The sequence below is a fragment of the Drosophila suzukii genome, chromosome 3 (assembly GCF_043229965.1).
Source record: "Drosophila suzukii chromosome 3, CBGP_Dsuzu_IsoJpt1.0, whole genome shotgun sequence".
Taxonomy (NCBI): Eukaryota; Metazoa; Arthropoda; class Insecta; order Diptera; family Drosophilidae; genus Drosophila; species Drosophila suzukii.
The window spans coordinates 3877173-3904031 of record NC_092082.1 but is presented as its reverse complement, the minus strand read 5'-3'; the positions used below and the strand labels follow the sequence as shown (position 1 = coordinate 3904031).

General features: G+C 44.3%; 5 protein-coding genes across 13 annotated transcripts; 3 read left to right on the top strand and 2 right to left on the bottom strand.

Moving 5' to 3' along the window:
• Window positions 1-32: 32 nt before the first annotated feature.
• On the bottom strand, window positions 33-17137 carry Pka-R1 (protein kinase, cAMP-dependent, regulatory subunit type 1). 8 transcript variants are annotated; one of them, XM_036815196.3, is made up of 6 exons: window positions 7623-7748; window positions 6390-6546; window positions 2141-2500; window positions 1699-2073; window positions 1494-1633; window positions 33-1046 (listed from the first exon to the last, which is right to left on the bottom strand). In XM_036815196.3, the coding sequence occupies exons 2-6, from the start codon at window positions 6396-6398 to the stop codon at window positions 962-964; spliced, it is 969 nt and encodes a 322-aa protein (XP_036671091.1). In that variant the 5' UTR covers window positions 6399-6546; window positions 7623-7748; the 3' UTR covers window positions 33-961. The 8 variants fall into 8 exon arrangements, with proteins under 8 accessions (XP_036671091.1, XP_070852103.1, XP_065720692.1 ...); XM_070996002.1 differs by having other exon boundaries at window positions 6390-6609; window positions 7623-7734; XM_065864620.2 differs by having other exon boundaries at window positions 7609-7730.
• Mst77F (Male-specific transcript 77F) lies at window positions 9529-16148 on the top strand. Its single transcript, XM_017078384.4, has 3 exons — window positions 9529-9552; window positions 15083-15391; window positions 15492-16148. The coding sequence occupies exons 1-3, from the start codon at window positions 9544-9546 to the stop codon at window positions 15843-15845; spliced, it is 672 nt and encodes a 223-aa protein (XP_016933873.2). The 5' UTR covers window positions 9529-9543; the 3' UTR covers window positions 15846-16148.
• Window positions 17138-17245: 108 nt separating the features above from the next.
• LOC108012882 (uncharacterized) lies at window positions 17246-19949 on the top strand. The gene is made up of 2 exons (XM_017078373.4): window positions 17246-17400; window positions 17493-19949. The coding sequence occupies exon 2, from the start codon at window positions 17498-17500 to the stop codon at window positions 19769-19771; it is 2274 nt and encodes a 757-aa protein (XP_016933862.2). The 5' UTR covers window positions 17246-17400; window positions 17493-17497; the 3' UTR covers window positions 19772-19949.
• Window positions 19950-20186: 237 nt separating this feature from the next.
• HIPP1 (HP1 and insulator partner protein 1) lies at window positions 20187-23804 on the bottom strand. 2 transcript variants are annotated; one of them, XM_017078372.4, is made up of 6 exons: window positions 22523-23804; window positions 22009-22469; window positions 21262-21941; window positions 20990-21200; window positions 20783-20929; window positions 20187-20726 (listed from the first exon to the last, which is right to left on the bottom strand). In XM_017078372.4, the coding sequence occupies exons 1-6, from the start codon at window positions 23676-23678 to the stop codon at window positions 20574-20576; spliced, it is 2808 nt and encodes a 935-aa protein (XP_016933861.2). In that variant the 5' UTR covers window positions 23679-23804; the 3' UTR covers window positions 20187-20573. The 2 variants fall into 2 exon arrangements, with proteins under 2 accessions (XP_016933861.2, XP_016933860.2); XM_017078371.4 differs by having other exon boundaries at window positions 21262-21944; window positions 22523-23803.
• A 604-nt stretch (window positions 23805-24408) lies between these two features.
• Window positions 24409-26808, top strand: LOC108012371 (protein ST7 homolog). Its single transcript, XM_017077726.4, has 2 exons — window positions 24409-24818; window positions 24895-26808. The coding sequence occupies exons 1-2, from the start codon at window positions 24680-24682 to the stop codon at window positions 26367-26369; spliced, it is 1614 nt and encodes a 537-aa protein (XP_016933215.1). The 5' UTR covers window positions 24409-24679; the 3' UTR covers window positions 26370-26808.
• The last annotated feature ends 51 nt before the right edge of the window (window positions 26809-26859 follow it).

Genomic DNA, 26859 nt, shown 5'->3' with positions numbered 1-26859 from the left:
CGAAACACCGTTCGATGAAGAAACAAGAAACATGTGGAAAAATCACGAAACTCTCAATGATTTTAATATTTAATTAAATAGTTTCTGACTCGCTGACTTCATGTGCTACGCGTTTACGTTTAAATATAATTTACTAAAATTAAAATTAAAATGGTTAATTAATTGCTGCCTTTGTGTTTTTGTTCTAGACACAAAATAACGAATCAAACAAGCGAAATACAATTTTCTCATTCCTTTCCTATTTTTCCATGACTTCATGCCTCGTATGAGAGTGTGTGAGTTCGTGTGTCTGTGTTTTGTGCCTGTGTGTGTTGCCATTTTTGTATGATTTTATTTATTACACATATATTCATCTTCTTTATTTTTTTGTGTTAAAAAACATTCAGATGTCTGTTGGATATTTGATGAAACGTTTTTTTTTGGGGGGAGGCAGCATGTTCCATAAGTTATACAAAGAGGTTTCTGTTTCTGTTTTTTCGAAAAAGAGCCAAAGAACTTGATAGAAGTTGAGAGAAATATATAGATATAAAGCCTGGGGAAAAATATCTCCGAAATCGGGGGTTGCGGGGTGGGGAACATGCCGCCGCAACCTTTGCACAGAGACACACACATACACAATTATGTAACTTCAGCACAACATACAGAATCAGATAATTAACATTTTTTTGGCCCTCAGCCCCACCCGCGCATTCTGAATCTCGGCCAGAATCGGGAACTCCATGGCTTTGTGGCAATTAACTTTACACACTTATATAGTTTTCGGTTTCTTGTTTATGCTGCTGAGCGTTTGTTGTTTTTTCAATTTCTATCCACCTATTTCTCATCGTCTTCAATTGTTGATTTTGACGTTCGCTGCGTTGTTGTTTTGTTTGTTTTGTCGGTTGTTGTTCTGCTGCCGCTCTGCTTTCTGCTTTCTCCTTGTTGTTGATTTGTTGTAGTGGTTGTTGTCGTTGTTGCTGACTTAAACGGACAACGAGACAAAACTGTTATACTGCGTGATGTTGCGTTTGAGTATGTCGGCGCAGGGTCCCAAAACTCGTTCGAATCTGTAACAAAAAATTTAAGTTTTAATATAAACGTTTTGAAATAGTACACAAATTTTGGAGGGTGGCTATTTCTGACGGACTTATAACAATTCGTAGTATTCTTAAGTACCAATTAATGGTACATCTAATGGTAAATCTAAATACTTTATATTTACTTTAACATTCTACCTCTTCACGATCATTACTTATACATATATATTAAAATTCACATATACTAAACATCCCCTTACAAAAAGTAATGAAGATACATTTTCTTTTGTTTCCAAAAGCTTTTAGATTCTATAGTTTAGAGGCTAAAATAAAATAGTACCTAATAAATATTGGAGTCAAGAGCTAGAACTTTTTCCCTAAGTAAAATCGCTGCTTTTTTAAGGCCAGCCATTGACAAGATAACTTCTTAATTTTCCCCAGCTTAAAAAGCTGCTTCCACCGATTCACCCCACTCACCTCGCCCGGTCCAGTTTGACGCACTTGAGCGGCCCGCGGGCCACGACGGTCGCCGCCCGTGGTCGGTCCAAAAGCAGAGCAATCTCGCCAAAGTAATCGCTGCTACCGAGACGGCCCACCTCGGCGGGTTCCTCGCCCTGCTGATAAGATACAAGATTTGATTACTATCTACCCAGGTGTGACAGCTCTAATCTCGGTCACTCACCTCGGAACGCTGCTGGAGAACAACCGCACATCCCTCGAGGATTATGTAGAAATCATCGCCAGCGGCGCCTTGCTTGACAATCGTCTCGCCATCATCGAAAGAGCATGTCTCCAGGGAATCGGCCACTGTCAGACGCTCCCATTTGTCCAGGCTCTCCAGAATGGAGACGCGCGACAAGAACTCCTCGTACATCTTGCGCTTGCGGATGGTCGAGCCCATCAGTATGCGGCGGTAGGAGTCGCGGTCGATGCCCCACAGCTTCACATCGGTTTTGGCCCGCACGGTGGCGGCGCGTGGAGTGCCGTAGATGAGGGCCAGTTCGCCAAAGCTGCCGCCCTCGCTAATGGTGGTCACCAGTTCGGAGTTGACAAAGACCTTAAATATAGTTTAATAAATTAATTAAAAATCAAAAACACAAAATAAACCTCCATAAGATACTCACATCGACCTCGCCCACATCGATCACGTAGAAATTATCGCCCTCGTCGCCCTGCTGGATGATATTCTCGCCGGCAATGTGATTCACGGGGAACATGGCATCGAATATATCGGATCGCTCGCTCTCATCCAAGTGGGCGAAGAGGACATTCTTGGCAATCGCCTTGGAGAGGGCGTTCATTGTCTTGTAGTCCTTGGGCACCACCTTTTTCACATAGTTGGCGGCATCCTCCTCGGTGACGGGCTCGGCGGAGATTCCACCGCGCCGGCGAACCGGTGGAGCAGCTGTCTGTGGCATCGGGCTGAGATCTTCGCAGTCGTCGGGGCTGATTACCTGTCTACTGGCATCCAGTTTGACTTGTTCCTGGGAATGATAAAAATAACCAATATGATGAGTATTTTGGGTTTGGCTTATGGCACACAAATCACGGTTCATTATCTTAGGGGTTTATCATTTTATCGGAGTCTCTAAGTAAAGACAAATATGATGTTGCATACTTTGTAGACCAATTACAAATATAAGGGTATAAATGTAATATGTTGAAGGTTAAAGGTTAATATTTCCCCTCCCCTTACTTTTTGGAACTTTGGAAACAGGAATGATTGAATCGCTGTGGGAGTTGACTTTCAAGCTGCGTCTAATAGCCAGATTAATGTGCGTCACTCTCAATGGATCTATGGGAACTGCAACCAGTGGTTGTTTTCTGCAGCATTTTGTGCATTTTTCCGGAGATGCGTCGCACCCGGGAAAGCTCCACCCGCCCACATCCGCCACTCATAAGCTCCATTACCGCGTCGGGAATCAAAAGAGCCGAAACGGGGAGCTAAAGAGCTTTACATCCTGACTTTTGCTGCGCATTCCGATGCCTCGGGCGTCCCTATGCAAATCCCGAGCTACTCCCACCCAAAAGCTGCACTGTCCAGCTGTCCAATTGCAGTCCGTTTCCCATCGTGACGTCAAACCAGTCGAGCAGAAATGGCCAGCTGCCCCAAGATGCCGATTAAGTTGCATTAAATTGTCACTCAACGTGACTGCAAGTGGCGGTTATGGCAGCAATTGAAATGCGTTAGGATCAGTGCCCTATAAATAGGCTGGTCCACTTGAAGATATCTCGCAGACAGCCAGCATTTTGGGTAGCCAAAACGGACAGTATCTGGATTAAATGTGATGTTGAATATCAAAACTAATAGATGTGATGCATGGGGGCTTTCTAGATTGAGAACTATTAAGCAAAACAAGCCTATAATATTTATTTAACAAGCATTTTGGGTAGCCAAAACATACATTATCTGGATTAAATTTAATGTTGATTATTTTGCTAGTCTAATAATGCTCATGGCTATAAAATCTGATGTTCTTGAACACCTGAAATCATTCGTAGCTAAAGAACATTTATTTATTCTTAAATATAGTTTCCAAAAACCTAGGGTATTACCCGAATATTCTTCATGGCCTAAACATATTTCAATCAAGAAACCAAGATCACACTTAACATATAAATAATTGCACATGATTTGATTCTTCCAAACCGACCGCAACCTCTTCAACGAAATTACTTTACCAGTCAGCCATAAACATAGTCGTGCCCCGCAAAGAACTTCAAATGAACGACGCTGCTCATTAATTTTTATTGTCTAAACAATTGTGTATTATAGCAAGCCAAAAATCGCCTCAAGTACGCAGGAATAGGGTAAACAAGGCGGTGGGCGAAAAAAAGAATGGGAAAATAAAAACAAAGAACCACAATCAATTGGTGAGCCAAGCAATTTGCCAGCCGATCATGGATTGTAGATGACGATAGCGAACTACTCAATGAATTCCCCCGGTTCCGAATGTCGCCTCCATCGATTGACGGAGCTCTTGGGTGGCTGCCAGTCAGCTGAAGGAACCTGAAGTCAGGTGTCAAAACAGAAGATAATCGAGTGCTGCCGCCCAAAAGCATCAGCGTTTGGCATACAAATGGCTGTTAATTAAGCAGAGTAAAGTCAGGCCTATTCGGTGAAGGAGCTATAAAATTCTAGATTATTTTTTAGAATTAAAAAACAAAATATAAAAGTATAACATATTTAAAAGATGGTGAAACGAATTTGTATCTCTAGTTACTGGACTATATATTTTTTATGGATGCATGCAAAAACGCCAAGTGAAATAACACCTATAATCTCTATAATCCATAATTTATAATTTGAAAGTGTATGATATATATCTTTTTAAAAGAACAAGGAATCCTAAATTCTAACTATTTATCCTTTAAAAAATATAACTTAGGAATTTTGGATAGCTAACTCTCTTTAAAGATTTCTGTGATAGATCAGTAAATATTTATACTATTAAAGCAGTAATATAATATGTGCATTAACCATAGACTTTATGGACTGCAAAGTTGAATGAATAATTCCCAATAAGCCGAGTTCATAGCTGCCAAGTATGTAAATTGCATACTCTAGTTTATCATGCAGTCAGCTTACTGGGTGGCAGTATCAAAACATCCCCCCCCCCCCTCGTTTTGCATTTGCAAAAGTTTGCAACTTTGTTTATGGCCATTTAGTCAGGGACAGGGCCCAGAACGGAGAACGGAGATCCGAGAGCCCAGTACCCAGAACCCGGCACTTGGAGAGGCGCGTGTGGCAGCGATGTGACCGTGACCTTTGTGCAGACGCGGAGTCGGCGCCCAGTCGACTTATGGCCCTGGCCCTGGCCATGGACATGGCCATGAAGCACCCGACAACCAACAGCCAGCAACCCACGACCAACCCTCCGGCCCACCCATAAACCAACCACTCTCATCTCACCCTTTGACCCCCCGATTTTCCTCGCGATTTTCCCGGGCGGAGCTGCGCGGCTCTCAGCTTTTGGTGACGTTCCCTGTGTCATATTAAACGGAAATCGATTTCGCATTGCAAATTGAATCCAATCCCCGCCCGGATGGGCTGACTTTGCGGTCCCGCCCCGCCTGATTGGATGGTGTTCGCTCAGTCGTTCATTCGGTTATACGTTCGCCTTCCACGTTCAGGGGCCCTGACTTTAAAGTGGAGTCTTGTCACCAGTCCCGCCTTATCAACGAGCTCGCTAATAAAACAGCGAACAACATTTATGGGAATCATGACAAATGCAGGTCTTGATTAGATGACGACAATTGGCGGGACAAGGTGGGGCCCTGTGCGAAGGGTGGGCCAAGTTGTGGTGACGGTTCGGTAATGAAGACTAATTACCCCACATTTTCACCTATTACGAAATCAATTATGTTTAACAATCTAGTAGGGCTGCCAACAGAGCTGTTAACAAGGTGTATCTTAACAAACATTAGAAAAATGCTTTATTTTATGTTTTAAGAAACTTTAGTATCTTTAAAAAGGTAAAAATTACCAATAGAAAAAGCTTTCTTTAAACTAGAATATTCCTTTAATCAAGCCAACTAAGTGAATAATCAGAAATAAGACATTCAAAATAAGGTATACAAAATGATTATACTATGCCGACAATAACAAGGGAAACCTATAGTATAGGAATACGTTCCTCAAACTAACGAATGACCCATAAATATTTTCATGATTATTCACATATGGGAATAGAGGAATTCCGAAAAATGTTTTCAATTGTACAATTGTTTCTATATTCAAATATGTCACACTTAAACAGCTAATGGTGTACGAAAATATTATTTTAAATTCCATTTTCCAGATGATGTAAATAATTGTAATGTGTTTTTCCTGCCAATTTGTTTTATATAATAGTACATTAAAAGTTTATTGGCACTATATAAGAATAAAGGAGGTTTTAAAAACTAGTTTTATTGCTCTTATCTGGCTGAAAAGATCTCGTAGCGGGGGGTGAAAAAGAAAAAGAATTACCAGAGCGACAATAAAACTCTGATGAGGCGACAAATAGGGCCACATGCTGTGAGGTAGGACCAGAACATATAGTAGGACCCAGAGAACATACGTATGCCATGTAGTGGATACAATAAACATGGCGGCATTGTTGCATCCAATGAGCATGAACAAAAACTAGCGGAGGCGTCGACTTCTGTGGGGGACAAGTCCGCGGTAAAAAGCAAAAGCGAATGCACACAATTGTGCAACGGAATACTAAATATTTACCTCTATGAGGGTGTTTTTTCTATTATTTCTGTATTTTTTTTTTGTTTTTTTTTCTGTTGATGAATGAGCGCTTATTGAATAGACGTACAAACTAGACTTATGGTCTACAAACTATGACAGCCACTAAACAGACTCATTTATTTATGGCAAACCTTAGACATGTTTCTCCTGTGTTGGTGCTAGTGTGAGTGTGTGTGTGTGCTGTGGTGTGTGCCTGTGTGTATCTGTGTGTGAGTTTTTGTTCTTTAGTTATCCGTGTGTTGGTGCTTGTGCTACTTATGTGCAACAAATTGTGAAAACGTCTCGCTTCTAATATGGACACAGAAAAACAAACAACAAACAGTAGTTGAAAAACGCGCGACGTGGGATTTTCTGTAGAAGATCTCAAAGATTTTCACTCTCGGATTTGTAATAATGTTGCTTTGCTGACAAGAAAAACAACAGCAGAAAGGCAAAAAAAACAAGAGCGGACAGAAATATATTATAAAAATATTACGTATACGCGGCGTGGACAGGCGAGCAAAAACAGCCGCCAGCAGCAATGACAAATCCAATGTCAAAGATTGATAAAAATAAATATTCAAAAAGCTGCGAACAGTTCTGAAACAATTTTCGGTAAAATGGAAATACTTTCGGTTTGCCAAAAAACAGACTTTCAAATAAGTAAGCCACTTAAAAAATTTAAAAATGTAAGGGCTACGAAAAAAAAATGGGGCCCTAATGCGTATAAACAATGTTTTTTGGCCGTCGGGTCATTTAAAAGTTCAAAAATTCTAGGAACAGCTATGTTAAATTTTTTTTTAATTTCGAACAAATCAAAATGTAAAAACAAAAAGACAAAGTAAAAGAAAATTTGGCTATCACTGCGTATGATTTATATTTAAATTTCAAAACATATTTAAAAAATAAAATACATTTCTGGTTTTTAGGTTTTTTTTAAATTCGAATATAAGAGCTTAAGTTTTATTTAAGGAATATTTAAAAAAATTAAAATTAACTCAATTTAAGATTGTTCCCCACTGCGTATGATTGATATTTACGCTATATGGGCTATTAAAAGAAATCGCAGCGAATTTAATTGGCATAAATGAGCAACAACGGCTATGAGATATAAAATTATATAAAAAAGAAATCCTAAAAATATATTTATGAGTTCGTGCGTCACTAGACCCCCGCATTATACACATAAATATTTGATTAAATTTTCCCGCCAGTGTCCAATTTAATTTTGTTCACTTTGCTCCTTCGCTTTTCTGCTGTTTTTCCTGCCATTTATAATTGCTTAATTAATCCAATTGCCAAGGAACACACAGTGTTCTTGTTCTTCTGGCTCAAATGGTTCTTGTTTTTTCTGTTTTTTGTGTTTTTTACGTGTGTTTGTCTACCCGCTGTTTCCGTTTTAATTATTTAGTTGTTGTAAGCTGTTGTTTTTGTTGCAGCAGTCGCGACTTTCGATTCAGCGAATGTCTTTTTTTCGCGTATTTACAAAACGGAGGCGCGACACAAACTGAAAACTCAATTCGAAATTCGCGTTCAACTTGCGACAATCGACGTCGACGTCGCAGTCGGCGCTGGCAGAGGCGCTGCGCCGACGTCGGCAGAGGCAGCGACTGTGGCTTCATCTTTCCACACTAGTTGCCCTCACATGTGTGTGTGTGTGTCAGTGTGTGTGTGTGGTTGGGTGGGTCGGCGATACCGTTATGTGGTATAGGGCTGGTGGATTGCCGACCATTTTGCGGTTTGTGGTAGGTTTTTAAGCGGCTAACAGATCAAAGATATGCTGGCCAGTAGCCCTAATGTGTAATTACACAGAAAAAAATGTTCAAACTTTTTTAAAATTTCCCTTTTTATATAAAATTAGTCAAAACTATTTTTTAAATCCTAAAAAAAATTGTAATTATATTAATTTCAAAAGACACAATATTGTATTAAGAGTGAAAGTATTAGAAAAAGGTTTAACAACATGTAAAGCCTATTCATTAAAGTATCTAAAAAAAACAAAAAATTCATCTAAAATTCAGTTCAATAAAAATAGGTCAGCAATATTATTATTATTTATCTGCTAACTGCTAATATTTTTTGAATGTCTATGAAAATATGTAAAATATATAGATTTAACAAAGGGTACACTATTTTTCTCAATGTATAAATGAAGGTTAGCGAAAAGAGCAAAGTTATAAAAAATAAAAGTAAACAATAATAGAGGTAGGTGTAATGAGCAACAAAAAGAGGATTAATTAAAATCGAATATGACATTGCAAAATTTCAATGCCAAATAAACTTTAAACAAAAAAAATTCGATTTGTAATTATTGCAATGCACTTAAAATATTTTCTCATACTTTAAAAGATTCAGAAATATACAACATTTAAATCTAATATTTTTTAACTTTTTACTTTATTTATGTGTTAAATTACTTTCATTTCTGCCAGTGCAGCCACAAATCGTCCCAGAGCAAACGACTTGGAAGAAAGTAAAAGTCACCACAAGTCCACAAAAATATCAAAAGAACAATCCGGCAAATGGAAATCGTACAGAGCAAATACAAACTACAAAGAGCAGCTAATGGCCGCCACAAATTATGCGGCCAAGAGAGATATCTGCTGAAATATGGTAGTACATATGGGAGAATTGGAGGGGATTCTCAGTCTCTCATGTCTCGCAGTGTACACAACACAAATCAATTTGAGCGGCAGTGACAAGAAGACAAGAAAAAATCGCGAAATGAAAAACAAAAAGAAATCCAAAGATTGTAGGCGGCTTTTAAAAACATATATATTTCCCCAAGGCAGCGGTGAAAACAAATTTGATTTGCTACACTGGCGATTTATAGTTTCGTGAGCCCATTAAATAAACAAGCAAATTCACTGGCACTCACTTTGATAAATTGTCAATAACAATTACATTAACCTTTATGATTTCGGTATTTGTAGATCAGCAGATTTAATGTCTGGCTGCCACATGGCGTATACGCAATGTGCAAAGGCAAGGGCACAGATTTAGGCACTTGAAGCCATGGGATGCTCTCGTTAGGCGATGAGAACTCGAGGGGTCCGAGAGGCTAAGAACCCTCGATGTCGCCTAGTTGGGATTACCTATGTGTGGGTGGCTCTGGGGGGAGGCAGTGGAGGAACCTTGAGGCAATGCAGGTGACACGACAGGTTAAGTGTGCCAATTTGTGCAGCGCCTGGAGGAGAAAAACCACTCAAGAGAGTCTAGTGCCGACGACAACTGGCTGCATCTTCCTCCGAGTCCACTGGGAGAGCTGATTTCCATTCTCATTTCGAGGCATTTCAAATTGTATCTATGTATCTGGTGAGTCAGAAGATATTCTCTTCCTAGCTGGTTGTCTTTTAAATTAAAATGTCTATCAAAAAGACAATTGCATGACATTTTTATATTCCCCTGAGTTTTCTTTCATTCGTTGGGGAAATTGAAATGTATCAGAATTAGTATATGAGTCAGTTGTTTAGGAGAATTATTATTTGTAGGAAATTCCGAATGTCGAAATATGCATTGTTAAAAATCAAATCAATTGAGCTTCATTTACTACCCCACTAAAAATTGAGAACGAAGTGTACCCTAACTGGTGTAAAATAAATATTTCAAAAAGAAAACGTAACATCTTCTTACAATTCCTCTAAGAATATTATTTTACTCCCCTCCTATTAATATAAGAATTCCTTTAATAAAAATGTATATGTAAATACATAGATGACAATGTCTTTTAAGTAATTTTTCGCTCTAAAGAAATTAATTATGTATAATGGGGACCTTTAGAACTCTCTCCAGTTGCCTTTTCCATTTTCCGTTGTGGCGCGTTGGCAATTTAAATTCCTTTCAGGACACCAAGCAGAACTCATTAAATGTGGGCCAAGCAAAACATTGGCCATAACTTTCTATCGCCTCACACTTGGATTCACTTTGTCAACGGGTAAAGTTTCCAGGGAGCGGAGAAATTCTGCATGTGAACAGGATGCGGGACTAGGAAATAGCTGCACTAAAATGCGGAAAAGCTTTTTGTCTGCTCGCTTCCTGTTGCTCTTTTCCCCTCCTCACTTTCACCCACCAGGTGTGTGTGTGTGACTGCGTTTTATAATCGAATTAATTAAAATTTTGCGCCCTACTTGACGCAGAAAATATCCTTCTCTTTCGCACTCTCGTGTGCTTTGCTCTCGCTTTAAATTTTCCCACTTTATGGCTGAAAAGACCCGTATAAAATAACCGTGCTGCATCCGCTTTTCCATTCGCCCCCCATCCGCTTTTCCGGCGCCTCGAAAGTGGGTTCAGCAAAATTTCCAATTCAGTGAACTTTTTGTTTTTGCCACGCCCCCTGGAAAGGCACCACCATCAGTTATGCTGGGCAAAAAATCCCTTTTGTTAGCGTTGGCCTGCATAAACATTATTTTTGGGGACACACGAAAGGTTGGTATACACCCTGCTCGATATTGGGTTATCCATGGGTTATCCAGCTGCCCATTTGATGTCCTGCGAAAAAGGACACGCCACAATCGTCGTCACAGCTGTCAACGAACGGTCGCCCATCCAGCAAATTGACAGCCGAATCCTTCAATGTAACCCAATGACGTCAGTGGGACAAAGGGTTTTCAGGTTTTCCTAAAAGGTACTGTGGGGAATTTTTAATTTGGCAACTGTTGCTCGTCGACTTGGAGCCCTTTTTATTAGCCAAATTATTCATGGACAGCCGGTGGAGGAACTGCGTTTATAAGCCGCTTTAATGGATCGGTAAACACACAAAAGTTCGCCGCATCCGGCAGATACGGATACGCATTTTGCCAGAAACTTTTCCACAAACACAATGGTCGCAGTGTCTTTTATATATTTTTCTGTTCGTATTATTTACACAAAAGTTTCGATTCCCGATAAATGACGACCCCAACTCAAGCGTAAAATAAACGATAATTTATTTATGCGAAAGAAGAGCAGCTGGAGGTGGAGAAAGGTTTTCTGCAGCGGTGATTATATTACCTCCATGCTACCCAATTATTCACAAAGTTCGATGGCAGGACGAAAATAAGCAAAGCTTTTGTGCCAAATTTCAATATCCAGAGTATCAAGCATAATCCCCCCGGTATCCAAACATAAATCACTTTCTTCGGCTTCACTTAAAAATATCACAGAAATTGTTTCCGTGCGATGCGAAAGCATAAAAAGGAAATTATTCCTAATAAAAATAACAATTTAATTCAAGGTCAGATTTCATGGGACCATTTTGGCATCTGCATTGTTCACCAGTTAACAGCCACTTAAAATTATAATGGCAAATGCTTTTGCGTCCTGGCTGCCGAAAACAGATAGAATTAAAGCACACATCATTTAATTTATTTGGATTTTAAACACAATGCTGTTAAAATGAATTAGAGGAAAGGCATTCATTTATTTCCAAATATAAAAACAAAATACTCTCTTATATAAAGATCGTTTTGCTCAGTTTTAAAGTTATTTGTTAGGATGGGTAAATATTTAAGGTAGCTTTCGTCAATTTTTAATATAAATTTAGAAATGCGTATAAGGAAGTTTTGCAGATTCTTTTTTTTAAAACAAATACCTAATAAACTAAAAAAATAGGGGTACACAGGCGTCGATTTTAGCAATAGGATTAAAATAAGCCACATATTTTTTTTATCTACAAAAAAGGCGCCATTAAATCAAGTCAAGTAAGTCCCTTAGACAGGTATAAAAAACCGGTGACAATGCAAATTATTTACCCTGTTAACCGTATTTAACACTTGACAGTTTACCCACCATTTCGCTGGTCAACTTTCTTTCCCTTTTACTTCCGGTTTGTCACTTTTCCTGCCCTCGTTTGGCCAGCAATTGATTGTTGTTTGTTTTTATTTGGATTTTATGGCCCTATTCGGCGGACGGACAAAGTCGGCTGGCGACAAAGTATCCGGCGTAGTTTTTGGCACGATTCGGTTGTTAATCAGAGGCCGGCGAGAAACAGCACCGGACGGAATGATGACAGCCGTAAAAGCGGCATTAACACGACCGTAAAACCGGACAATTCGATGATCGCTGCGCCGGAAATCGCGTGGCCATCAATCAGGCAGAACGGACCGCAAACGAGGTGAAATGGTAAATGGTAAATAGTAAATTGAGCAGTTAAACTGGCGAAAACTGGCAAAAAGTGAAAGGGACGACGATGGGCAGCTGACGGTGGCCAAAAAGTGACTGAGGCAGCAGAAAGGACGAAAGCAAACTCTCGCAGCCACAGACACACAAATACAATCTCGACGACGACAGGATGACCTTCACCAACACGCACACGCACAAAGGAGAAAGGTTTCCTCCGTACACATATACATGTACGTGTACGGATGGCCAAAAAGTAAAGTTTTTCGCACACCCACCCACACACACGTACAGTTGTGACGCAGCGGAAGGAAAAGCTTTCGCAGGAGAAAAGGACCCAAAGTGCCAAAAGGCAAAAGCAGCAGTGATTTCGTTGGCGTTCCCTTCGAGTTTCAAGTGCAAACTCGACATTTACTGGCAAAAAGCTACCGCTAGGGAAGGTAACAACATGGAGTACCCTTCTTCTGGGACTATCATTAATTAGGATTGATTAATTCATTATAAGCTATATTTTCATTCCAATTTTTAACTTAATTTTAAGGTTGGAAAATCTGCAGTTTTATTCCTAATAACTCCATAATTATTTGATAATTATTATAAACAACCTAAGCACTTGTTATTGGCAATACTACATATAGATTTGTTCAATATTATATACCACATAAGCACTTTTTAATGTGTTCAAATTACAGAACTTAAACCAAACAATTAAATTATTAATAACATAACTCAAAATGTTATTTTTATTTTTTTTAACTTTTACAATACCGGAAGTTAAAAATGCTTCAATATATCAAGGAAAAAATGTTTTCCTTTTTTATAGTAATCTTTTCGGCAGCTTAGCAAAGGATTTGCAAAAAAAATCGCTACTTTTAAAGATAATATTTATTTTTTCCAAAATTTTTTATAGGGTATCAAGTTTCTCTACATCCATACCATATTTGCCTCCTTGTTTTTATTTTCGCCACAACTAACGACATCATAATTTGCAGTAACAAACCGAATCAGCGAAACACACCAACGCAAAATGGAATCAAAGCTTTTCCCATGCGCACACTCCCACACTTTGAATATTTTCCGCCAAAAGCTTTTCCGCACGAAATTGCAAGTCACTTGTTAACCGATACCCGTTACCCGGTACCCGCTAACCGCAAACAGTTTTCCGCTTTTCTGCATTTCACAACTTTCCAACTTACCTCCCGTTCCCGCTCCCGTTCACGCTCACGTTCGTTTTCCCGCTCGCGGGCGAGCGTTGAGAGATGCAACTGCAGGCTGCGATCACTGACGGCATCCTCCTCGGGAATCGTAGTGCAGGATGTGCGGACATGCCGCATCCGATGCACTGCATCCAAGCTGAGCCGGTGCTCATGATCATCGCGCAGCAGGGCATCGAACATGGCCACTCCGCCGTCGATGCTGCTTTCGCGCAGGATGCGACCACCACGTCCACTGCAATGGGGACTCTGGTTTAGCTGCTGATTCTGCTCCTGCTGATGATGATGGTGATGGGCGGTGGTCACAACGCCCTCCGAAAACGAACGGATGCGCATGGCGCCGTTGGCATCGGTGGTCAGAGCCACCGAGCGGAAACGATCGATGACCGCATCCTGGATGCTATTCACACTCAACTGGTTGCCCATTGTGCGCGGGGGCATAGAAAAAAGTGAGTCAACGAGGAGGACCACGCAGGATGCTTCTGCACGGCGCCAGGATGCTAATCCAACTGACAGCGAGTCCGGCATTCAACAGGCAACGTGCCCCAGAGAGGCGCGCTCACATTCACTTTCGCACCCACATCCAAACTCAAAAGTCCAGAGAGAATGGGTGGTAGAATGTGGCTTTATTGGTGGTTGGGGGAACTGGACACCGCCTCCACAGGTGCGCTGTTCTATTTACATTGCAGCGTTGCAAGCTTTCGCTGCAACCAGCCACCCAAAACAAACTTGAAAGCTTCCCGGCCCACAGAGAGGATGCGATGCAGTCCTCCGAACGAGTTCCCCACATTTCAAGCATGTGGGTTTTGAAAATTGAGTTTTATTTAACACTCCGCTCAAAAATAGCCCACAGGTTGTATTGATTTTCGTTTAAGCGGCAACCAAATGGTCAAGGGACGCTTGTTGCTTTCGAGGGGTTGAAAACCTCGAATGCGAACTCAATCAAACATGATAAATTAAATGCCCTATTTCCACACTTTCCATATCCTTAGGAAACATGTAAAGTTTCGGAAAAAAAACCGGAAAGTGCTAGGGTTTTTAATAAACTTTATAGGTGTCCAAAAGTATGCAACTAAAAGTGCACCCTTGAACTCAAAATGTACGGATTTTTAATGATATATGTGTATATTATGTGTTTCTTCGAAAAACACTTGTAGTTTGGATTGCATTGGCTTGAAAAGTATTGGATCATGGCTACTCAGATCTTAAACATGTATTCCGAAATAGTTTTAATAGACTACAATCACAGTAGAGGAATTATGGTTACTAAGATCTAAAATTTGTATTCCAAAATAGTCCCAATAGACTACAATCGCAGCAACGGGAGACCCTTCATTCAAAGCGAAATTTCAGATTGTCGAGCTAGGGCCAAGATACATTCAGTTTGTATTCTACTTTCCTACGAAACACAACTATTTCTTACAAAAAAAAACCTGATCAAATTCTGTACTATCAGTTTCATACAACATTCTTAAATTTTTCTCTAAAATTTTCGCGTGATTAATTCAAATTCCGATTATTTTTCTTGCCCAAAGATACGTAACAAAATGAGCACTTTGGAATTGAATGGTAGTGAGATGGGCGTTGGAAGCTCGAAGCCAGTTAGAACGTCTGAGGAAACGATCGGCGATGTCTATTCGATCAAGTCTGAGGATAATACCAACTTCGATGGCTACGAGGATATATTGGCTGCACAGGGTGATGATACTTCTTCAGGCTACATTAATTTTCTGAGAGATTATATAAAGCGCTATGGCGATTTTTACACATGTGAGGGGTTGGTGCTGGGAGCTAGAGAGCGATGGGCCGATATGTCCTTTCGCCACCGATGCGAATACTGCGCGGTAAGTTATCCGTTTCTGTCTGCATATCTTTAGTGATCAAACCTCAAAGATGCTTAAGAATTCGCGCTTGAAGACTGAAGCTAACTATTTCTTTCCACAGAACCCAGCTGAACTGTTGAAGCTAAAATGCGGTGATGGCGAGAATATGGAATATGAAGACGATGCTCCCAGGGACAATTTCTTTGGTGGCCGCAACGTTACCGGCGGTAGCGATAATGTTTGTCACAAAAAGCGGGCGCCCAGGTGCTGTAAACCCAGGAAAAGTTGTGCCAAACCGAAGCGCATGAAGAGTTGCGCCAAACCGAAGCGCATGAAGAGTTGCGCCAAACCGAGGCCCAGGAGCAGGGCTGCATGTCCCAAGCCCAAGTGCAAGCCTGCTTGTGCCAAAGCCAGGCCGAGGTGCCCCAAGCCCAAGCCAAGGTGCTCCAAGCCCAAGCAGAGGTGCCCTATGTAATAATAGGTCCATACGCCTCCCCCCCTTTGCCCCTCCCCCCCTTTAGGCCATCTTTCTAAGACCAGAGATCAGACCAAAAATTAAGAATGCTTGTTGGCAGTGCTGGAATCATTGAAGTTGGATAACCTCCAGGGAACCAGGACCTCGAGATAACGGAGCCCCAGTGATTCCCCCCGCTAGGGAGCTTTAACAGAACCGAGGAACGTGGTTCTCGTGCCAGGAAGGCCCAAGTTCGAATTCTCAAGGCCATTACATCAAGCAAATGTAGTTTCGGACAATAAAGGTGTAGTCTGATCGAAAAAAGTGTTTTTTCTTTGGGTAATGGTAAACCATAAGGCAATACTGTGCAAACTATATTAATTGGGAGGATTTTCTTAAGTTCCATAATGAACTCGTGATCAACTGGTTTTTCATAGATACATTTTAGACCATATTTTTAGCATTATATCATGTAAAATGAATACTGGAAATGTTACCCTATGATTTCTTTGACTTTAAAAACCAAAATAAGTCATACGGGTCGTATGGATACGGAATTTCATACACTACAGTACTATCAATTATCAGTATATTGGGTTAGGATATGATACATAAGTGTAAACTCACCCTTTCTAGTTTCTGGAAGTACTGGCGCAGGAACTGCACGGGGTTCTCGGGTCTGCAGACGCACAGCTGGACGATGCAGTCCTTGAGGACCCGCTGGATGCCATGGGTCTGGATGTAGTGCTCGCACTCCCGCAGGCTCTGCTCCTCCAGCGTTTTGGCCATCATGTAGGACATGTGTGGGTGGAGTGGGTTGACGGATGTGGAGACGATGTGATGTAGATGTATGTATGGAAAACTGCTTTTCAAGCGCCGCACTACGCAAAATAAATGTGTGTATGTGTGTACACAAGAGTTGAGCGGAGTGCGTGTGTGGGTGTTGGTCAATGTTTCGCTGGCAAATCGGCTGAAACCACAGATAACTTGGCTATATCTCTGATGCACGCGCTTGGCTACACCTGCTGCTTTATCGTCCCGTTCGCTTTACACCGCTTTCGCAGCTTTTTCTTGCGTTTTTGGCACCGTTTTCCGTTCCGTTTGCGACACACACACACAGCACCCGTTTTCACTTTCGCAAAATTCACGCTTCTGGACCTTTTTGGCCTGTCCTGCTGATAAAAGCCCTTTGCCCCGCACTCCCCCGCAGCATATGGATAGCTCAGTGGCCCTCTAAAAGTCACTTAACTAAGTTTTTTTCATAAAAACTTAACTAATTTTCACGCACGTAGTTGTTGTTGTTTCTTATTGGCTGCATGTAGTGGTGGGCGTCTCAGTTGGTCACGCACTTATCGATAGGTTTTCTGGGGAGGCAGTGTGGCGTTGTCTAACACTGTTATCGATAACAGCCGGGCCGTTGCGAATGGCAGTTGAACACGAATTTTAAAACGAAGAAAGCTTTTTCGTAGGGTGTTTTCGTACGCTGGAATTAATGTTTCGCCTAATCCAATAAAGATCAAAAGCAGTAGCTATGTGGATGTTAGATGCCAAAGCGTTTTTGAGCCAGTCAACAGAGGTGGGTTTACCTGGGATTTCCCACTATTTGTCGGCTTATTTTCCTTGGGGTTTCGCCTGGAATGTATTGATTTTTCACCTCGTTTCTTGCAGCTAAAATGCTACACACCGAATCCCTGCCCACCGCTGGCCACCAGGGCATCTATGCGCCACTAAGTCAGGCAATGAGCGATTCCGAATCCGACGAGGAGATCGAGATCCATAACGCCGCCAATCATCGCCAGAAATTGCAGCATAAACTTCACTTAGCCAATCCGAATCCGCAGGAGCAGCTCCAGGCTCAAAGGATACGCATTCCACCGAACACACTAGCCTTGAAATCACCACATACCCGAGCCCCACCCACCGCCACCAGGATTGTGACACGCAATCCGACCGCAAATCCCCAGAAATTCCAACTGGAGGGCAGTAGCTACGCCACAAATATGCAGAATACTTTCCGTTCCGTCATGCTGAGCGACAATGGCGGAGTGGGCTCGGAGTTGTCCCAGTTCAATAGTGAGTTCGATTCGAATGCGGATAATGTGGCCATTTTGGGTGGCAATCAGACGGGCGAGGATTCGGCCAAAAGGACACCCATGTCGCCGGCCAGGAAGTGCTGTTTCATAGGCAGCCTGGTGCTGTGCTTCCTGGCCGTCGTATCCTTTGTGTGGCTAGTGCCCTGCGGCAATCCCGACGGCACAGGATCCTGTCCAGCCGTTGTAGATCGCATCAAAACCCACAACTGGTTTAACAACTACACAAAGGCGGAGCTGAAAGGGGGAGTCAATGTGGTCGGCGGTCTGAGAGCCTGGGAGAACAACCTGATCTTCATGTATCGCGGCGATGCCTTCTTCCCGGAAACCCGACCTGGCAACGAGAGGCGCAATGGCATCATCTGCTTGATTGGCTCCTCGGGAGCAGTGGCCTGGTTTGTGGAGATGGTGGATGAGCCCGTGGCCCTGGACTGCACCCTCGTCGACGTGGATGGAAATAGGAAACCTGATTGCTTGGTACTCGATGAGTACGGCGAACTGGGAGCCATTAACCCCGTTTCAGGAGAATGGCTCTGGTGGTTCAAGGAGCGCTCAGCCCGCAAGGTGGATGCCTATGACTTCCCCGTCATCCTGCCTGACCTGGACGCAGATGGAGTTCTGGACATGCTGCTCGTGACCAGTTTGTCCCTGGAGGAGCGCACGAAATCCTTGGCCCAACTGAAACACGAAGCCCACGGACAGCTAGAAGCACGCAATGTCCTGCGCTTGCTCTCAGGCAGGAATGGAGCACCCATCGGCGATGGCTTCCCCATCCACGACTGCGACAGCTTGAACAACGTTAAGCTGGAGGCGGGCAATGTAAGCTTCACCTGCCAGCGGGTCAATGGCACGGAGCAGCAGCGTTCCAAGAGCCTGGCGGAGCTCTATGCCCTGATCACCAACAAATCCATTGTGGGCCAGAGGCTGGCCAGCTCGAAGATTTCCCAGCACAGGAACCACGGTCAGCGGCGGGAGCTTGATGCTCAGAGAAACATCTATTCTTTGAGCGGACGCGAACTGGTGGTGGAGAATCGTGGACGCTGTCCGGAAGATTGCAATGTCACCTTTGTCCTAAGCGAAGTCCGCGATGGCAAGCCACATGTGGTGGAGAATTTCATCAAGAGCGGGATGTACGGCATGGTGCCCACCCAGTGGCACTTCAAGAACACCAAGAAACAGATGTCCGGCTTCGTGATGAAGTTCTGGAAATGGCATGGCCTGGTGAAGCCCTCAAAACAGACCTCCGCAAGCAGCAATAGCAACAATGTCCAGAAAAGTGGCAGCAATAATCACACCAAGAACATGAATGCAATCAAGGATAAGGAGAAGGCTCAGGCCAAGAAACAGCAGCAGCATCAACGGCTGAAGAGGAAGAGGAGCTTGACCAAGACAGAGGACTACCCATTCCCATCACACCAGGAGGAGTTCGATGTCTTTGAGCACCTAAAGCAGAAGAGGGAAACCTTTGGAGTGCCCTCTAAAAACCAGACCAAATCCAGTGGCATCTCCTCCGGCGGCAGCTACAAAATGAACATGATCACGGAGAGCGTGCTTCTTGTGCTGTTTGTGGGCGCAGATACTCACATCGAGAACACCTCGCAGAGCAACATCATCCAGTTCTGCCGCCACGACCGCAAGGAGATGGTGTGCCAGCCGGATCTGAACAACCAGGATCACTCGATGCTCATTGCCGATCTGGACCAGGATGGATCTCAGGAGCTGGTCACCTACATGTCCACCTTCGTGCATCCCGAGGATCAGCCGTTCAGCGAATGGAAGTTGCTGACCTACGTGCGATTGTTGCGTCTCCAGGCGGAGCTGCCCGCCTACTACGAGAAGGACGAGAGCCACAACTAGGCGGGCATCCCACGATCCGCACCAGGATCCGGAGTAGGGTTATAGTGCATTTAGCCAGCCGGAAGCGCGCTGTCGAACACGAGTAGCAGTTTAACTAGTTGCATGCATTACATTGTACATTATAAAAAACTTTTCTAGAATCCCATAAATCAGTAAATAAATCTTTAATGAAATTATTCATGGAGAATTTGAGGAAATATGGGTGTTTAGTGTTCTCTTAGTTCATATTTATTGATTTTCAACAGTTTCCTTCATATTACACAAATTATATTGCTAGAAAAATCTTATAATTTATCAATTGGATAAAAAATAAATGATCAGGGATTTTTATATGATATAAAACCAAAGATCAAGCTTTGGTTCAATGCGTTTTCAAGAGCCCAAGGGAATGTTTTAAAATTTAAAACATGTCGCAGAGGATGACCAGGATTGGGATTTATTCAGGATTCGTAAAGTTTTCCAACAGTCATAAACTTCTTTTCAATTTAGAACAGTAATTCCCGAGGAAAGCACGTTTAATTATACGTCCTTAATTCCGATAATAATATAACCAATTTAACATTCCTTCTGCTTTAAATTTGCATACAATTTACACAGCGCGTCTACTGTACAATAAGATACAAAATATTACACTTGTATTTTGTGGGTTAGTGTAAAAAAAATTCTTAGGGCGATAGTCTAGCAGTTCAGAATAAAACTCCTAAAGGGACTCAACTAAATGTAGGTTTTTAATTGTTAAATTTTTGTTTACGTGAATTGCTCTACCACTGCATATGGTATACAATATTTCTTAATCTATGCTCTAGAAGTCAACGTCGCTAAGGTAGCTTTTGAAATTAGCCCAGCAATTGGGAGCCAACCACTGTTCGGCTATAACCTTCAGTTCCTCATCCAAACGCGGAAAATTAGCCGCATTGGTGGCCGAGTGGTTGAGTTTTTTCAGCGAGCCATACATCTGAGGGATATGGGATATTAGCATATAATTAGAAATAGCTCAAAGGTGGGGCTTACCTCCGCTGAGTTAGTGGATATTTGTTTGGCAATGGCCATAGCCTCGATGCTAACGTTGCGGGCCTTGCAGATCTTGTCAACGAAACTGTGCGGTCCCAAAAGTTCCGGCGCGAACAGTCTTTCACCCAACAGAAACAAACGCGAATGCTGCAAGAAGTATATATACATTTAGAAAGCTTCACCTTGTAGAAGTTGATGGCTATTTACCACTTGACTAGACACCTTTCCGTGGCCATGCCACAGAGCATAGCCCTCGGGCAGCTGACCCAACTTGGCATAGTTAGTCTCTAAGGAGCAATCATCGGCGGCCACCACGTAGTCTGCAAAAGGCAGCTGCATGACGCCCAGATTAATCAGGTTGCCAACAATGCCCGCCACCAAGGGCTTGGGAAATGTGGCCAAAGTGCGCAGATAGGTTCTGAAAACAAATGTTGGCCTTAATAACAGTTTGGTCTGGGCTTAATATTGCTGTTACTCACTTTAGAGCTACGGACAGCCGACTAGCGCCTTCCCTGCGCTTCTCCAGCGATCCCTGCACCAGTTCCTGGCAATCGATACCCTGGCAAAACTGTGGACCCTCAACGGTTAGCAGCACTGTGTTGAACTCGCTTTTGCGGGCAACGCTGATCAGCGTGTCGTTTAACTGCTCCAAAAGCTGGCTGCTGTAAGTGTGTCCGGACTTTCCGCGATGCGTGTGAATCGCCAGATGCGCCACCTTGTTCACCTTATGCAGGACCACCAACTCACTCCCACTGTTCGCCTTCATATCGTTGGCCAGCGTGTGCGAGGAGGCATCCTCGCCGCCCTTTTGGTTTGTCTTGGTAATGGGCTTCAGGAACTTGAAGGAAGGATCGGAGCCCTCGGCTGCATCATCCGACAGATTGGCTGCTCCCGACTTATTGTCCAGCGAATTCCTGCTAACGGAGGCATTGCTGGAGTATGAGCTGTTGGAGCGCCGACGCACGATCATAGATTCCTCGCTGGCGCGCTGCTTGTACACGTAGTCCCAGGAGTCGGAGGCGCGTGGCTTGCTGGCGGATGTGTTGGCGGTGGTCTTGGTGAAAACGGAATCTGCAGCGCCAGGAGTTCGCTTGGTGGGCGGCTGCGCAGACTCCTTTTTGGGCGGCGATGGATCCGCTGCTGCACGGAGTGCCTGATTCTGCTGTTGAAAAAATAAATATTAGATAATAACTTTAATAAAAAGAGTTCCCAGAAGAAGTACTCACCCTTCCGGTTATGGTCATGGCTCGCTTGCGCATCAGCGGCTTGTTGGACACCTCTCCGCCGCTCATCTCCCGCTGCTCGTGCTCCACTGCGTGAATCATGTTAGCCGCTCCCTCGTCGCCCATCAGGCGATCGATTTCAGAGACCTTCTTCTTTTTCTGGACTCCTCCATTGGCCAGACCTGCGTTCGGAGTTTGCGAGCGCCGCTTGACAGGAGAGGCACTCCGCTCTTTTCCGCCAACTGGAGTGCCAGCCTTAGAGATCCGTACAGTGGGAGTTGCTGCCCGTTTTTTTGGTGCGTTGGGGGAAAGGCTTTTGACAGTCGTTTTTGGTGCTTGTGGTGCTGGAGAAGACGCCTTAGCCGGTGCCTTCGCGGTGGCATACTGCGCAAATGACTTTTTCGACTCAGGTACATCCGGATCCCATATAATCTTTCTCTTAATTACACGCATGCGCTTAAAGCCTAGAAATATAGCTTTTTAAATGAAGTTAACATAGAGTGGCTAGTGTTTTTACCCGTGGTGGGCTCTTCGGTTTCCTTGGGAGTTGACACAGTGACTGCTGCAGGCTTGGGTTTCTCCACTGTTGGACTCGTTGAGGCCGCCAACTGTTTTTGGCTCACGGGCTTTAGCATTACTTTAACGCTGCTGATCTTGTTGTTGAGCAAAATGGGCGAGTTTAGACTGGATTTGGTAGGGGATGTAACCTTTTTTAGGGGCAAAGATACAGGTGACTTCTTGGGGACCAGTTGCGCCGGTGGCAGGGCTATCACTTCTGTCACTAATCCAGACGTAGATGTGGGCTTGTCCTCCTCAGAATCGTAGTCGTCCCAATCGTCGTTCAATGAGGTGACAATGTCCTTTGGCTTGACCACAGGCGGCGGCTCCTTGCGGCGCGGCTTGGGCTTGAGGCCGGCCATCTGCTCAAGGGCCACGGCTCTGGCTTGCTCCGGGGAAAGCTTATGCTTTGGGATAGAAGGCCTCTTTGGCTCCACGTCGGCGGCGGATACTGGAGGCTTGCTGGGCTTGGACACGGGTACTTTGGGACTGGCTTTTCGAGTGGACGACTCCCCCTCGTCATCGTCTATCTCCATGATCTCAAACTGGCCTTCGCCCTCGATGGTGACACCAACATCGACTTCGTCTTTTACGCCGTCCAGCTCGGAGAGAGCTTTCTCCAGGGAGCACTTCTCCTCGCCGGAAGGCTGCTCATGACTGGTGTCTGTGCCCTTGAGCAGGGCAATCAGATCCACTTCCTCCAAGGGGGATTCGCTGATCTGGCCGTTGCCCGAGGGATCGTGGCCATCTTCGAGGAGTGGGGACCCACCGGCCAGGTCCTCACCTCCCAGGCGGGCCTCCAGGCCACCATTATCAGTTCCGCCACTTGGAGTAGCGGAATTAGCAGCATCGGAGGCCGCATCCGGAGGTCGAATGTGGTGCAGCTTGGCTATCTCCTGCTCGAGCGAGCTTAGTTCATCCAGGCCTGCGCCCTCGTCTGAGCCGTTGAGATTTGCCAGCTCATCCTCCAAATCAGTGGTACCCGCACTTTTTGGAAGCTCTTCCAACGCCGATGTTTTGGGTTCTGCGCTCTCACATTTTTCAACATCCCGAGCAGGCTCCTCCGTTTGGAGTGGCTCCGGTGTTTGCACTTCGGTGTCCGTCACCTGCTCCATTATTCCGCTGCCCTCTGATGGCTTTCCGTTCAACAGGAGCTCCAAGTTGGGACTTTACGTGCTCGTTTCAATCGAATTAGACTAATACAAAAAAAAATGCACTTGCTGCAAAGCGGCCATTTTTTAGTGGTGCGCAGGTCAGAAAGCGCCTATCGATAGGTGGGAAACTATCGGCACTGGAAAGATAGCCAGATTGAAAACAAAATTATTTAAATGAAACATTTTATAAATATAGTCAAATATAATAGAAAAAGTAGTTTTTAAATATTTGTTTTAAAAAATTCTTAATAATTCTCTATCTTTTCTTGACTGCTATGCCTATAATCAAAACTATCACAAGTAAAAATATCTACTAATCGTTAAACTGATGGAATTGAAATTATTAGAAGACATGCTTTTGGCATACTTAATAAATACTTATTACAGCCATGACGTGGCCAACACAATGATTACAAAATCAGTGACATATATAAAGTTACATCATTATATGTGAAAAATATATTGAAAAAATCCATTCGTAATCATTTTGCATATTGTTTGTATGTGCTTTTCGTGTGAATAGCTTGTTTTACCAAGTGAAAAATACAAAGTCTTTGGAATTTTTTAAAATTGTTTCCCGCCATTTTTTAAGAGTGGCCATAAATCATGTCGGTAATTCGATTTGTCATGTTGCGATGATTCCCTGCCGAACATCGGTGCTATCGATGTTTTCAAATCATCGATGACACCGATGCCAACATCGATGTCTCTCCACCCCCCTTTCGAATACTTGATGGAAAAAAGTCTCATCTGCAACAAGGATTCGCGCAAGGATAGCGCCAGGAAAGGCAACCGTTAATTGATCCAACCCCTCGGCGGCGGTCAGTGCGAGCGCACAGAGTATCCGCAAACCCGCAGCCACGAGCGCATCCCGGCGAGCGGCAAAATCCGGACGAAGCAGGGCAGAAGCGAAACGAGCGTCGAATACAGAACTTCGCAGGCAGGGGGCAGCAGGCAGCAGGATGTGGGACTCATCCATGTTTCTCAGCACGCTGACGCCCAAGTTCTACGTGGCGCTCACAGGGACCTCCAGCCTGATCTCGGGCCTGATCCTGATCTTCGAGTGGTGGTATTTCCGCAAGTACGGCACTTCCTTCATAGGTGAGTAGTGTTCGTCGTGCTCCATTCCCACCCCCTTGGTAAATTTTGATTTCCCTTGGCTGTCCTCGTTCCGCAGAGCAAGTCTCCATCAACCACATTAGTCCCTGGATAAACGGCAGCGATGGTCAGTCGGAGTCAAGCAATGGCAGCGGCAGCAGCAGCAGCAGTGGCTCCAGCAGCAGCAGCAATGGTGGAGCAGGCGGAGGAGGATCAGGCGGTGCAGGCGCTTCGGCCGGTTGCAGTACCACCACCAGCACGGGTACACAAATGCCCGAGTGCAAGGTCTGGCGGAACCCCCTGAATCTCTTTCGTGGCGCCGAGTACCAGAGATTCTTTTGGGCCACCAGCAAGGAACCGTTGACCTACTACGACATGAACTTGAGTGCCCAGGACCATCAGACCTTCTTCACCTGCGAGGGCGATGCCCGCAAGGAAGAGTACGAGATCATGCAGACGGCCTGGCGCGAACGCAATCCCATGCAGCGCATCAAGTCGGCCCACAGTGCGCTGGAAATCAATGCGGAATGTGCCCCAGCCTACATACTGCTGGCCGAGGAGGAGGCCATGACCATTATGGAGGCGGAGAAGATCCTGAAGACAGCTCTGAAAGTGGCCGAGATCAACTACCGTAAGTCGCAGGCAACACAGCATCAGGGCGCCATAGCGGATGGCATGCATCGGCGGGACACCAATGTGCTGATCTACATCAAACGACGGCTGGCCATGTGCGCCCGCAAGCTGGGCAAGCTGAAGGAGGCGGCCAAGATGTTTCGCGATCTCACCAAGGAGATACCCTCGATCATGAGTGTACTCAACATACACGAGAATCTGATCGAGACTCTGCTGGAGATGCAGGCCTATGCCGATTGCCATGCCATTCTGGCCAAGTACGACGACATCTCGCTGCCCAAATCTGCGACCATCTGCTATACGGCTGCTCTGCTGAAGGCGCGTGCCGTGGCTGACAAGTTCTCGCCGGACATTGCATCCAAGCGGGGCCTCAGTCCGGCGGAGATGAGCGCCGTGGAGGCCATTCATCGGGCGGTGGAGTTCAATCCGCATGTGCCCAAGTATCTGCTGGAGACAAAGCGTCTGATCCTGCCGCCAGAGCACATCTTGAAACGTGGCGATTCGGAGGCACTGGCCTATGCGTTCTTCCATCTAAAGCACTGGAAGCAGGTGGAGGGGGCCCTCAATCTGCTGCACTGCACCTGGGAGGGCACGTTTCGCATGCTGCCGTATCCGCTGGAGCGCGGCCATCTCTTCTATCCATATCCCACGTGCACCGAGTGCGCGGATCGCGAACTGCTGCCGGCGTTCCACGAGGTGTCCGTTTATCCCAAGAAGGAGCTGCCCTTCTTCATCCTGTTCACGGCGGGACTGTGCTCCATAACCGCCCTTCTGGCCTTGGCCACCCACCAGTATCCGGAGCCGATGGGCCACCTGGCACAGACCGTACTTACCTGGATTTCGTATCCATTTCAGTTGCTCAAGGAGCGTATCGAGGCGTTCTGGCCGTGCAATCTGCTGCAGCAGTTGTCGCGCGTCTAAACTGGAGGTCACGTAGTTCTCCACTTTCCACCCTCGAATGACGTCTCACACACAAACACACACTCACACAAAACAAGGAACACCACACATACTCACACGCATCCATCTCCATCTGGCTAAGAAACCAGCGGGCGGCAAGCCACAAAAATCACTCAAAACACAAACCCTAAATACATAACATGAATATATATATATATATATAAAAACGTATATATATTTTGGATCTTAATATGTCTGTGTTGTCTTCGTGAAATAAACATAAACAAAGCAAAAGCAAACAAACACGCACTCAGCTAGTTCCAGCTTCCAAGTGATCCGGATGAACGAAACGAATTTTCAGCAGCCACGCAAGAGGAAACTAAATTATTCTTAAGTTTTATTATTATTTTAATTATTGTAAACGAGTACGAGGAGCCAGTAAACTAAAATGCAGAAATTATCCCTAATTTCTATTTATTTATTTGTTTATTTTTGCTATATTTTGGGGTTT

Coding starts and splice junctions, on each gene's coding strand:
- Mst77F (XM_017078384.4), top strand. Junction 15,392..15,491: donor ACCGATGCGAATACTGCGCG/GTAAGTTATCCG, acceptor TTCTTTCCACAG/AACCCAGCTGAACTGTTGAA.
- Pka-R1 (XM_017078374.4), bottom strand. CDS start 13,988: ATGCCCCCGCGCACAATGGGCAACCAGTTGAGTGTGAATAGCATCCAG. Junction 2,501..13,529: donor AACGGGAGCGGGAACGGGAG/GTAAGTTGGAAA, acceptor TATCATTCCCAG/GAACAAGTCAAACTGGATGC. Junction 2,074..2,140: donor TCGATGTGGGCGAGGTCGAT/GTGAGTATCTTA, acceptor ACTATATTTAAG/GTCTTTGTCAACTCCGAACT.
- LOC108012882 (XM_017078373.4), top strand. CDS start 17,498: ATGCTACACACCGAATCCCTGCCCACCGCTGGCCACCAGGGCATCTAT.
- HIPP1 (XM_017078371.4), bottom strand. CDS start 23,678: ATGGAGCAGGTGACGGACACCGAAGTGCAAACACCGGAGCCACTCCAA. Junction 22,470..22,522: donor AACCGAAGAGCCCACCACGG/GTAAAAACACTA, acceptor CTATATTTCTAG/GCTTTAAGCGCATGCGTGTA. Junction 20,727..20,782: donor TATCCACTAACTCAGCGGAG/GTAAGCCCCACC, acceptor CATATCCCTCAG/ATGTATGGCTCGCTGAAAAA.
- LOC108012371 (XM_017077726.4), top strand. CDS start 24,680: ATGTGGGACTCATCCATGTTTCTCAGCACGCTGACGCCCAAGTTCTAC. Junction 24,819..24,894: donor GTACGGCACTTCCTTCATAG/GTGAGTAGTGTT, acceptor CTCGTTCCGCAG/AGCAAGTCTCCATCAACCAC.